This window comes from Emydura macquarii, unplaced genomic scaffold (assembly GCF_026122565.2).
Source record: "Emydura macquarii macquarii isolate MOO-44397 ecotype Brisbane River unplaced genomic scaffold, CSIRO-AGI_Emac_v2 contig_3345, whole genome shotgun sequence".
NCBI lineage: Eukaryota > Metazoa > Chordata > Testudines > Chelidae > Emydura > Emydura macquarii.
In genome coordinates, this window is record NW_027133482.1 from 6,883,275 (window position 1) to 6,894,547 (window position 11,273).

The 11,273-nt window shown below is 59.6% G+C and overlaps 1 protein-coding gene across 1 annotated transcript; it reads left to right on the plus strand.

Annotated features, from left to right (window-relative positions):
- Positions 1-358: 358 nt before the first annotated feature.
- On the plus strand, positions 359-1,360 carry LOC137143695 (G-protein coupled receptor 151-like). The gene has a single exon (XM_067533613.1). It carries the CDS (start codon positions 359-361, stop codon positions 1,358-1,360), a length of 1,002 nt encoding a protein of 333 aa, XP_067389714.1.
- Positions 1,361-11,273: the final 9,913 nt, after the last annotated feature.

The following is an 11,273-nucleotide window of genomic DNA, read 5'->3' on the forward strand; positions in this document are numbered from 1 at the left end:
GCACTCACGCGGTTGATGTCAGCGCCGTGCGATATAGCCGGGCGGGCCGCGCCGGATTTCAGCACCGCGCTTCGGCGAGCGGCTCCTGGCCAGGACTTCCCGGCTCCGCGCAGCCTGGACCCAGCCACAACGGAGCCAGCGGTGAGCTCCCCGGCCCGCCCGCCCGCCCGCTGACGCAGGGGGCCCCCGCCGGCTCCGGGACCCTCCTTCGCTCGGCTCCAGCGCAGCGGCCGGGATCGCGCCCGCCCCGCCCGAGAACCGACGCACGTCGTGACACGCCCGGCAGCGCTTCCAGCTCCTCGCACCGCCCGCCGGCCGCCCCGTCCCTCCGGGCACCGGGACCGCTGCGCCCCTCGCCATGAACCGCTCCCAGCCCGTCCCTGCGGCCGGCGGGCAGCTGGAGGGGACCCTGGCGCTGCCTCTGCTCCTGGCCGGCCTGGGTCTGGCCAGCCTGGCGGGCAACCTGCTGCTGCTGGCCGGGCTGGGCCAGGAGCTGCGGCGGGGCCGGGGCTCGCCGCTCCACGCCGGCCTGCTCCACCTCTGCGCGGCCGACCTGCTGCTGCTGCTGCTCTGCGCCCCGCTGCGCCTGGCCGCCGCCTGCCGCCGCGCCTGGCCGCTGGGCGCCCTCCTCTGCCGGGCCAGCGACTGGCTGCTGCACGGCTTCCTGCTGGCCAAGAGCCTGGCGCTGGCGGCCGTCGGGCGAGCCCGCCTGCAGCAGCTCGGCGGCCCGGGACGGCCGCGGGGACGGCCGCCGCCGCTGCTGCTGCTGCTGCCGCTGCTCTGGCTGCCGGCGCTGGGCCTGCCCCTGCCGCTGCTGCTCTTCACCCGGCTGGAGCCCGGCCCCGACGGGCCCCGCTGCCTCTTCCAGCCGCCCCCCGGCGCCGCCGCCGCCGCCTTCATGCGCGTCTTCGGCGCCGCCTACCCGCTCCTGGCCCTGCTGCTGCCGGCCGCCTTCACCGCCGGCTGCTACTGGAGAGCGCTGCGCGCCCGCGGGCCGCCCCCGCCCGGCCCCGGCACCCGCCGGCTGCTGGGCCTCAGCCTGCTCGTCCACGCCGCCTGGCTGCCCGAGTGGGGGCTCTGGCTGTGGGGCCGGCACGGCGGGACGCGGCCGCCCCCGGCGCTGGCCGGCCTGGCCCAGGCCGCGCTCTTCCTGCCCGGCGCGCTGAGCCCGGCCCTGCTGCTGCTGCTGCGGGCCCGACGGGGCGGCGCCGGGGCGGCCGAGCGCAGCCAGCCCCCGCCTGAGCCGCCGGCCGCGGGGAAGGTGCTCCCCGACGTGCAGCACTTCTGGCAGAACCGGCGCAGCGCCGCGGCCGGGGAGGAGAGCGACCCGCGGCCCTGGGAGCACCAGGACACCCCCTGAGCGGCTGGCGGAGACCGGCCCGGCCTCGCCCGCCGCAGATCCCTGGCGACTCCCCCCGTCGGTGCGTGTGGAGCCCTGGACTGCGCTGGGAACGGGCAGGGCTCTGGTGTGAACCTTTGGAGACGTCCCTCTGCAACCTGCCTGGCTGCGCCGGAGCCCTGGGGCCTGACCCCTTTCCCCCCACGGGACAGGGGCTGGGGGGCGGCGGCCCCACTGAGGCCAGCAGCTGTGGGTCGCTCCTGCCCCGGCTGCGCCAGCAAAACCCGCCTGTGCAGCGTTTCTTGCCTCCGCAGATGTTGGCAGCTGGAGCGGTCCGCATCCGCCGCCCCCTGCCCCGCAAGGAATCCCAGCCCAAGAGCCGTGTGGCCCGGTCCCCACAAACACCCCGCCCGCCCCCGTGAGTGTGTAAACGCCGCTAAGTGACCAGGGACAGGACTGCCCTGAACCCACCAGCCCTCCCCTGCCGCTGATCCTCTGAACGGGCAGGTGTTTTATCCAGCCTTGGTCTGTGCACAAATCCGGGGCGGGGGGGGGGGGTGGTGGTTACGTCTAAACCAGTTCGGCTGTGTGTCGATCTCCTTCCTTCCCCCCATGGCTTCGCTTCCAAGGGAAGAGACAATGGCAGAGGGAGTGATGCCGGGATTCTGTAGGCAGCTACAACGGGAACTGGGTGAGGAAAGCTCTGTAGTGACCAAGGTACCTGGAGAGAGACTGGCCAGCCTTCTCCGATAATGAAAGGAATGAAAGGTGTGTCCTGGCGATTTCTGTTTCATTGATGGCGATACCTGAATATGGGGGGGAGGAGGAGGGGTTAATATAGATGAGAGAATAAAAGGTGCTAAATTGAAGGCAACGTTTCTCTCCTAACTGGCTGTCTGGGCTTTGCAATTCTGTGATGGAAACAAACCAGCCAAAAGTTGTCCATGGAAAATAATGTAATGTTCTGATCCTGGCTTTACACTTGATCAGATGTGTGTGTAGGTGAATACATGGCTCCACTCTGCAAAGCAAGATTGAGGCCCCGATTTGCCAGGGTTAATTCAGGGTGGAGATAAGGCATGCATTTTTAACAGGGAGGGTAATTAGCCATTGGAATAATTCACTAAGGGTCGTGGTGGATTCTCCATCACTGGCAATTTTTAAATCAAGACTGGCTCTTTTTCTGAAAGCTCTGCTCCAGGAGTTATCTGGAGGGAGGTTCCTGGTCCATGTTACACAGGACCTCCGTCTAGATGGTCATAATGGTCCCTCTGGCCCTGGAATCTAGGACAAGTGATTTTGGGTGGCTGAGTTTTGGGAGTCAGACCCAAGCAGGACACTGGAAGTGGTCTGAGGTTTCCAAATTTGCTGAGCACCTTTGCTTTGAAACATGAGCCGCCGGCAGGTGTATCAGAAGGTGTGTCACCACAAGGATAAAAAAGATTAGTTACCACATTAAAAAACCCTGGTTGGAGCTGGTCAAGGTGAACCTTGTCCTAGTGCCTGTCGGGAGCATTCACGAATCAGTCCTGGCCTTAGTGACACGATTTGCAATTCTGTGGCTAGTCCAAGCAAACAGTGGCAGTGTTGGGACGTTTTCATTCACTAGCCCATGTTGGGGTGTTCTCCACTCAAGAATCTCTACTGGTCACTCAGTGGGCTGGGGTGGAATACCTGAATTCAGCCGGATCGGGCAGCTCCTATGCAAAGCTGTGTGTATCCAGGAGTGTTAAAGGATTAATGGACAATCATATCAAACGGAATATGTCGTCTTTGCAAGAGCTGCCCAGTCTTCCCACGGGGAGGTTCCATACGTTCCATACGTGTGTATGTATTTCCTTGGTCTCAAAGGGCGTTAGGTCCATCAGTAAGCTTGAGGATCTGGGCCTTAGTCTCCGTGCCTCAGTTTCCCTAAGGTGACTTATTTAAGGGGGCCTGCGAGGGAGACTGAACTTGAATCGCCCGAGTCCCAATGTCTTATGCATAAGACCGAGCTTCTCGTGATTGGAGTCTGTCATATTACTGTAGAGCTCTCTCTGGCCTACGTTGGGAGAAGGAAGAGGAGAAGACCTGGAAAACTTCGATGTGTCGGTGAATTTATTCCTCTAGTTTCGACGCAAGCGTCTGGGAAGCAGCACTGGGGAGCCCATGAGGTGCTGGGGTGCAGGTGTGGCAAAGCAGTCTGTGCTGCTACCCCCGATGTTACACCGTCAGCCTGTTCCCGCATGGATCCCGTCAGAGCACATCACCTCTGGGGTCTGTGAATTGTCCAAGGAAACAAATGGCCCGAGCACCAGACTGGTTTTTGGTAAAAAAAATAAAAATCTGAAATGGTGAACTTAGGTACAATAAAGCTTTGCACTCTTTTACGCTGTTTTGTCTATTCAGCCTCCACTGTGTGGGTTTCTTTTACATACGTAAATGCTGTCTGAGTTTCTAACAACCACTTCACACTTATGCGGGGATTGTCACCTGCAGCTCTCAAAGCAGTTTACAGAGGTGACGAAGCACTACTCACCCAGTGTTAGAGATGGGGAAACTGAGGCACGGAGCAGTCAGGTGAAGAGTGAATGGCAAGGCTGGGAAGAGATCTCTCCTCCTGATTCCTCACCCAGTGCCCTGTCTGTTGGACCGTGCCTTTGGGACAGGAGCCTCGCAGAGCCAACTCGCAGCCCCTAAGTCCTTGCTTTGGTTTCTGCTCCATAAAGAGGTTTAGCTTGTTCCTAGCCTTGGCCTGTAGTTACCATGGGCACAGAAATGGTGCTTTAAGGGTGCTTCCCCTGGGAAATCAGATCCTTGTTCTGCCTTGATTGGGGAAATCCAGAGTTTAATTTCTATGGTGTAACTTTTCTGTTGCCAGCTGGGAGGAGCCATCTGAGATCCGGGAAGTCGGAGAGCTGGAATGTAAGTGGGCTGGCCAGGGGAGTCTTTGGGGGACCAGCTCAATGCTCTTCACACACCTCCAACTTCCCACAGACTTCACCAGGGGTCCAAACTCCTGGTGCCCAAGGGAGGCAGCGCTGGATCTGCTCTCAGGCTCCGAGGGAGCCATCCTACTGAGGAGACCCCTCCCCAGTCTTGAACCCCAGGATCTTGGGCTCTGCTCATCTGCACGTTCAGGTGTGCCTAGGAATGCGCTAGGCCTGGTCTACACGCCAAGCGTCTCGCTATAACTAAAGGTGTGATGTTACACCGGCTTAGTTACACCGGCGTGTGCGAGGACACTTGTGAACAGGCTGGGCACCCTCCCTTTGAGGTCGGAGGTCACTCTGCAGGTGGCCTGCCTCAGTTTCCTCACTTCTCGGGGCGCTGTCAATCAAATGACCACAACACACTCGTCCCAGGCGCAGCACCTCCCTTCTTGGGCTGGATTCATTAACACGGCAGAATCATTCCCCAGATAAAGTTCTCGGAAATCCCCATCAGGTCCGCATCCCCAGGCTCTTCCCCACAGCCACTGGGCGTCTCCAGGGCGTCCTCCGCCTGGCGCCCTCTCCTCTGAAAGCTCAAACTTCCCTGCCGGCATCTGCTCACTCCCAGCATATGCTGTAGTGTGTGTGTGTGAGAGAGAGAGAGAGACTAACCATCTTCCCGCCCTGCTTCCTGTTGCTTTGTGTAGGAGAATCAGTTCCTCCATCTCCAGTCACATCAGCCTCACCCCAGCCCAGCTATGGCGAGCAGGCACGGCTCCAGGGCTCCAGCACCCCAGCACCACACTCATTGGTTTATAGTGGTTTATCTAGGGCCAGCAAATGAACAGGAACAAGCTAAAGCGATGTAAGAGTATCCACGCACAAAGCCGCACCTGTTTAAACGGGTGTAAGTTAAACCCATGCAGCGTCTGTGCCTGGACAAGCCTTTATTTTCCTCCATGAAGCTGCTGTGAAGTCCTCCTGGGTGTCCTCCTTCAACTTCTGTGAGTTGTTTTGTCTGAGAGCGTTTCTGCTGTACCGAGGGCTGGACCAGTGTCCATTTTGCCACAGCCAGTTTGGTCCCACGCTGTGGTTTTTCCCCTGTCCCCAGCTGAAAGGCCGGGCTAAGCCTGCCAAGCGACAGCTCAGAGCAAGTCCCCACAGGCACAGTGTATTAACCGGGGGAGAAAGAAAAGTGAAGATGGGTGACCAGGGGCCAGGCCTGGAAAGGGCTTTAGGTGCCTATAGATGCAGATTGGCACCTCGTGGGACTTTCAAAAGGTGCTTTCAAAATCGGGCCCACAGCTCAAAGCACATCCCGCCCCTCTGAGCCCGATTCTGGTCCAGCTCTGAGGTTTCACTGGCATCCCTCCCCAGTTACAGCAAGCGATAAAGACCATGGGACTCCAGCCCCAGAGACACTCTGCAGCCCGCGCCTTGTCTCAGGGCAGCACAACACAGGAGTCGGGCTTGTGAAGCTGCGGCAGTGACAGGCTGGTGAAGGTATGAGGACAATCAGGCCCCTTGTCTTCTCCCTGGCATGCCAACCCGAGGTGAGCCCCAGGGATCCGCTGGAGGGGCTTCCGACCGCAGAATTACCCAGGATGACTCAGTTCCTGCTGGCTAGTTATAACTGCCTCTGTGACACCGTAAATGAGCCACAGCTGGGCTGGCAGGGCCTTGTGGTAGCATTGATCAGGAAGTAACTGACAGCTGCAGTCTCTGGACCCAGCTGGAGAGGGAACAATTATTCCCTCCACCTTCAGGTAAGAGCTGCTGCCTTCCTCAGACAGGGATGGGACGGAGAAGGCTACTTCTGGCTCATCTCTGCCCCCACGCTGCAGCCACACGGCCCTCCTTCGTCAGCTCTTAAGGGAAAACAAGGGGTCTCTATGGGGGGAAGGGTTGGAAAGACAGAGGGGAGGGGGAGAGATGCATAATGTGGTATCTGAGCCTCCCACACACACCCTGGGGATGAGGGAACTTAGCATCAAAGTAGGAAGTTCTCGCAGAAGGGTCAGGACGGTTCTCCCTGCCCAGGAGCTCTGCTCTCGGTCATTGCTGAACCGTCTCTCTGCAGTAGGCGCTCCGCAGAGCCCCTGCTCCCTGGGCCACAGACTGGTTGAGCTAGGAAATCTGCGGCATCTTGGTGACTTCCAGGCGCTGGGCTGGGAAAGGAGCTGGGGTCTAAGCTTCGGGTTTGAAATGATCACCCCCAGCGTGGTGCAACCACAGGCTCGCATCTGAGTGGGACCAGCTGCGGGTTTCATCATCCCAAGGCAAATAAACTGAACCCTGTGAATCCTCTCCACGGCCCTGACAATGGAAGGTCGCTCTGTGGTTTGCCAAGGCAGGAGCAAATGGGACAAATGCCCAGTTTGGCCAAAAGAGTGGGGCGCAGCCCCCCTAGTGGGGCAAGGATGCATGTTCAGGGGGGGCTTGGGCGAGCAGTGACACCAGGCAGCTCGGGCAAGCCCCGTGCGGGAGGTTCAGACAGGCCCCGTGCAATGTCCCCTTTTCCCTTGGGGAAATAGGGTCACCTTGACTGATAGCATTTGCAGAGACCCCCTGGGTGGGCTGGGGAGCCACCTGCTGACACCAAAGTGGGGCCCCAGGCAGAAGTTTGAGTTTGCTGCTGGCTTTACGCTAGTTAGATCCAGAGGTTGTGAGTTCAATCCTTGCAGACAGCCCCGCCAGGGGCACTGTTACATGAGCGATTGTCTGCTAACTTCATGAGTTCAGTAGCAGCAGCCTGTGCCCACCCATGGGGGCAGAGAAAGGTCTAACACGAGCCAATGGCTGGAATCTGAAACTAGCCAAGTTCAGAGTGGAAATAAGGCCTGGATTTTTAGCAGTGAGGGTAAGTAACCAGTGGAACAATATACGCAGGGGCGGGTGGATTCTCCATCTCCAATTTTAAAATCTTTTTCTAAAAGCTCTGCTCTGGGAATTATGTGGGGGCAGTTCCCGCACCTGCGCTATGCAGGGGGTCAGACTAGATGAGTGGTTCGCAACCTGGCCCAATCAGCACCCAGCTGCGGCCCATGTGACATCCTCAGGGCCATGCAGGCAGTATCTAAATGGGGCGGATGTGGCCCGCGTAACAGAGAACAGCACGTCCCCTCCACGAGGATAGCTAGGTTGAGAACCACTGGACTAGATGATCACCGGGTCCCCCTGGCCTTGCAATCTGTGAACCTGGGAATCGTGCACATGGTTCCGACGAATGCAGCAAGTTCAGTGCGCAAGAGCTGGGACCTGCCCGGACCCGTCAATGACCCCAGACAATCTGGGCTGACAAGACCACAGCACGTGACACCGGGGCTGATCCTGGGCAGTGCCATGTCCCACTGAATGCAGTGAGAGCCCAGGGTGCTCAGCGGAGTCGGCTCCTTGTGGGATGATTCCCATGCACACTCATTACTCATTAACCCTTTAGTCTCTGGATTAACACACACCTAACGCTCCCTGTCTGCTGAAATCCTTCCTCCCCCCAAGCTGGTTCTGCACATTTCCACCGGGACTGGAGTTGGGAGATTGATTTTTTCCAGCACGTGACACGAGGCAGCACAATGATGGACATGGGCGGTTTACGGGGCCAGCAGAATGTGAGCTAACAAGCCTTCAGGCTGGCACTTGCCATGCTTGACATCTCCCCGAGGACATGCAAGAGGAAATGATTTACTGAATCCTTTGTTTGTCTTCAGCCAGACGGCCCCCTGTGTCTCTCTCCTCCCTGCCCTGACCCATGCAGGGGTGTGAATTATTAATGTGTGCATGGTCTGGCTGAGAAGAGTCTTAGGAGAAGCACTGGCTTCCCCACAGGGAGAGGAGAAGGAATCCAGCTGGGTTTTGAACAGAGCCACTCACCCTCCACGCAAGTTTGACAGGCCTGGATTAGATGCAGGCAAGGTGTGCAAGGCGACGGCTCTGCGCTGCTCTCCGGGGCGTGGGGAGGAAGCTTGGGCTGTTTCCTCGCTAGGCCTGGACCTACTTGGTCTGCCAGGTCCACGGAGCAGGGAGGGAAGAGATTAGGATGCAGAGAGCCCTCTGCAGGGCTGGGAGAGAGACGCCTTCGTCTGCCTTCTGCATCATGCCTCTTGCCTGCCCTGCAGCAGCCGGAGGTGGGGAGAGCCGGAGACAGGCAGCAGGCGAGGGACCAAGAAGATAAGGGGGCCAGAAAGATGTAAGGGGGCAGCTGGAGAGCAGGGGGATGGCTGGAGTCTCCAACCAAGAGGCTGGGCTGTGGGTACCTTGCACTGCTGCTGTGCACATATGGGTGCACACACACATACACACACATACACACATATGGGTGCACACACATACACACACACAGCCCCTTTCTGCCTCCGCCAGCTGGGTCTGCACTGGCCCTGCTGGAGCAAACGGAACCAACCTGGCCCCTTTGCTTTTGTCCCCTCCCAATGCCGGCCATGGTCCTACCGCATTAGCCTGGATGGCCTCGGAACACCGGCACGCAGCCCCTTGCCTACGATGTATCAGGACGCCCGCAGGCGGGTGGAGCCCTGCACAGGCCCTGTCCTTCGTTAGCCCTCCCAGACGTCACCCGCTGGGAAAAACGCACACGCGTGCTCTGGAAGCCAATTTGCAGAATAGAAGCAAAGTGGCCAGGTCCTTGGGAATCCAGACGGGTGACAGTCAGCTCTTTCTCTGCAGGCAGAGCGCTCGGGGAACCCCAGACCTAGTCACTCGTCTTTACATACCAAGACATTGCACCACAGCCCGGGGGACTCCCTTGGGGGGGGGAGGGGGCTCCCCTCACTCAGGGTCATGTCAGGAGTCTTGACCCTGGGAGTCCCCAGCGGCTTCCCCATCCTGGTCTCCACCCAATGGCTATTGAAACAGCCTGGGCTGAGAAGCTAGGAGGGCTATGGCCCCAGCCAAGGCACCGCCCCCGGGCGCTCTGATTGGAGGATCAGCCGGCTCCACCGATTGGTCCAGCTATGCTATTTAAACCAGGAGGCGGCCCAGGAACAGGAAGTTTGTATGAGCAGCAAGGTGGTTTGGGGTTGTGCTTGTCTCCTGCACCCGGCCCTGTCCCTGCTTGGCTCCTGTTCCCACCATGCTCGATCCTGGCCTCTCCTCCTGCCCTCACCTCCAGTCATGGGCGGCGGGTGAAGCTTCCCCTGGGGAAGGCTAGCTCCCTGTCCCGCCTCTTCCAGCTGTGACCCCACCCACACTTTGCTCCGGGCCCCATCCCTGCCCCTATCTGGGCCCCCACCCCCACCGCTGGAGGGACGCGGTGGGTGGGGGGCTCTTGCGGGAAGGAGGGTGGAGGACAGGAGGGGAGTAAGGGGTGAGAAGCAGGGAGCTCCAGAGAGGGAGGGTGGAGTAGAGGAAGCAGCCAGGTAGCAGCGGATGGGAGGGTGGGGCCTGAGGGAAAGGGCGGGGCCTGGGGGAAGGGGCAGAGTCAGGACAGGAAGAGGTGGGGTCACTGCTGCCCAGGTGTTCAGGGGTGAGTCGGCAGCAGCTGTGCGAGGGGAGGATTAGCCTCTTCCTGACCTATTATACCCGCCATCCAGGCCTCCAATCCTCAGGGACCAGCCCTGGCTCCGACCCCGGCCTTTGGCCGTGGCTCTGACCCTCAGCATCCGTTCCTGGCTCCGACGCTGGCTCCGCTAACTGGCAGTTGACTCTGGTGCTAACCTTTGTCTTCGTTCCCCAACCTGGACGCCTGCTGCGCCCACTGGCCCTGACTCCTGCTCCGACTACTAGGCCAGACCGCCTACATCCCAGCCCGTCACATGCGAATCACCCATTGACTTCAGAGGGGACGTGATAAACAGGCCAGTCGCCTTGGGAATTCTCCTGTGTAAACTGGGGATCGTTGCAGGCTGAGAGCACAGCGACGGGTGCTAAAACTGGACCGGTTCGGTCCTGTTTTGCTGCTGCCAGCAGGAAGCAAGGCCCTTTGGGGGCCGCGGGACTCATTTGTGTGTTGCAGGAGGAAAGCAAGGCCAGGCCATGAGTTCCCAGTTTCTACCAGAATCATGACCCCGGTGAGGAGCCCAAAGCAGAGGGCCTGGCACCAGATGGGCTTCGTGAGCTGTCCTCCAGCAAGCCGCAGAGCCAGCGCCGCACGAGCCGGCATGCCGGCTGGGAGAGCTCGACACGGTGGCTGAGCTCGGCACCGGGACGCACAACCCAAGACTAGAGCTGCTTGGAAAACGCCCGTCGGTTTTGCAGGGAATGTCAAAACCAGTTTTGCTTTCATTGATGGTTCCCGGGAGTGAAAAACATGCAGTTTTTGGACCAAAAATACCTCCCCCCCATTTTTCTGTTTTCAAAAAGTGAAAATTTTGACTGAAAATCTTCAATTTTTGGCTTTTCAGCCAGAAAATTTTGACTCACATGAAAATTCCCCACGAAATCTTTTTTTCTCCCTTTTTCTCTGAAAAGCCGCTCTTTTGTCAAAATGAGGTTTTAGCGGGGAAATGTGGACTAGCGGGGGCCCCGGGATTTTCGCTCCCTTTCCCCTCAGGGCCTCCCGGGGGTGGGGTGGGGGGGGGGGAAGCACTGCTAGGGCCGGAGGGCTGCCACTGAGGGGCCTCCCAGCTCACTGGCTGACGCCGGGGTTGCCATTTAGGGGCCTGTCAAAGGCACCTCAGCCCCGACTCTTGTGGGACAGGTGCCCTCATTACTCACTAGGCCTCCCGCTGGCTACCTCAGCAGAGAGACTTCAGGCCTGGCCCAAAGCCCCCTGAAGTCAGCGGCCCGTTCCCATGGATCTCATAGCTTCGGGCTGGGCTGTGGAGACAGAGCTCTCCTTTCGTCCTGCTGAGGCACGCTGCCTGGCGTGGGGAGCGTGGGGAAAGGGCCCGTCCCAAGGACAAGCAGCCATTTCCCTCCCGCACTAAACTCCCCCTTCTTTCCTCAGCGCTCCTGGCATCAGGAAGGACATTTCCCGCCTGGCACCGTCGGCCGGGTGCAGTCCGGGACCAGTTCTCCGCCTGGCAGCCGGCCCCGCTGTTCTGCTGGTCCATGCCCGCAGCCCTCAA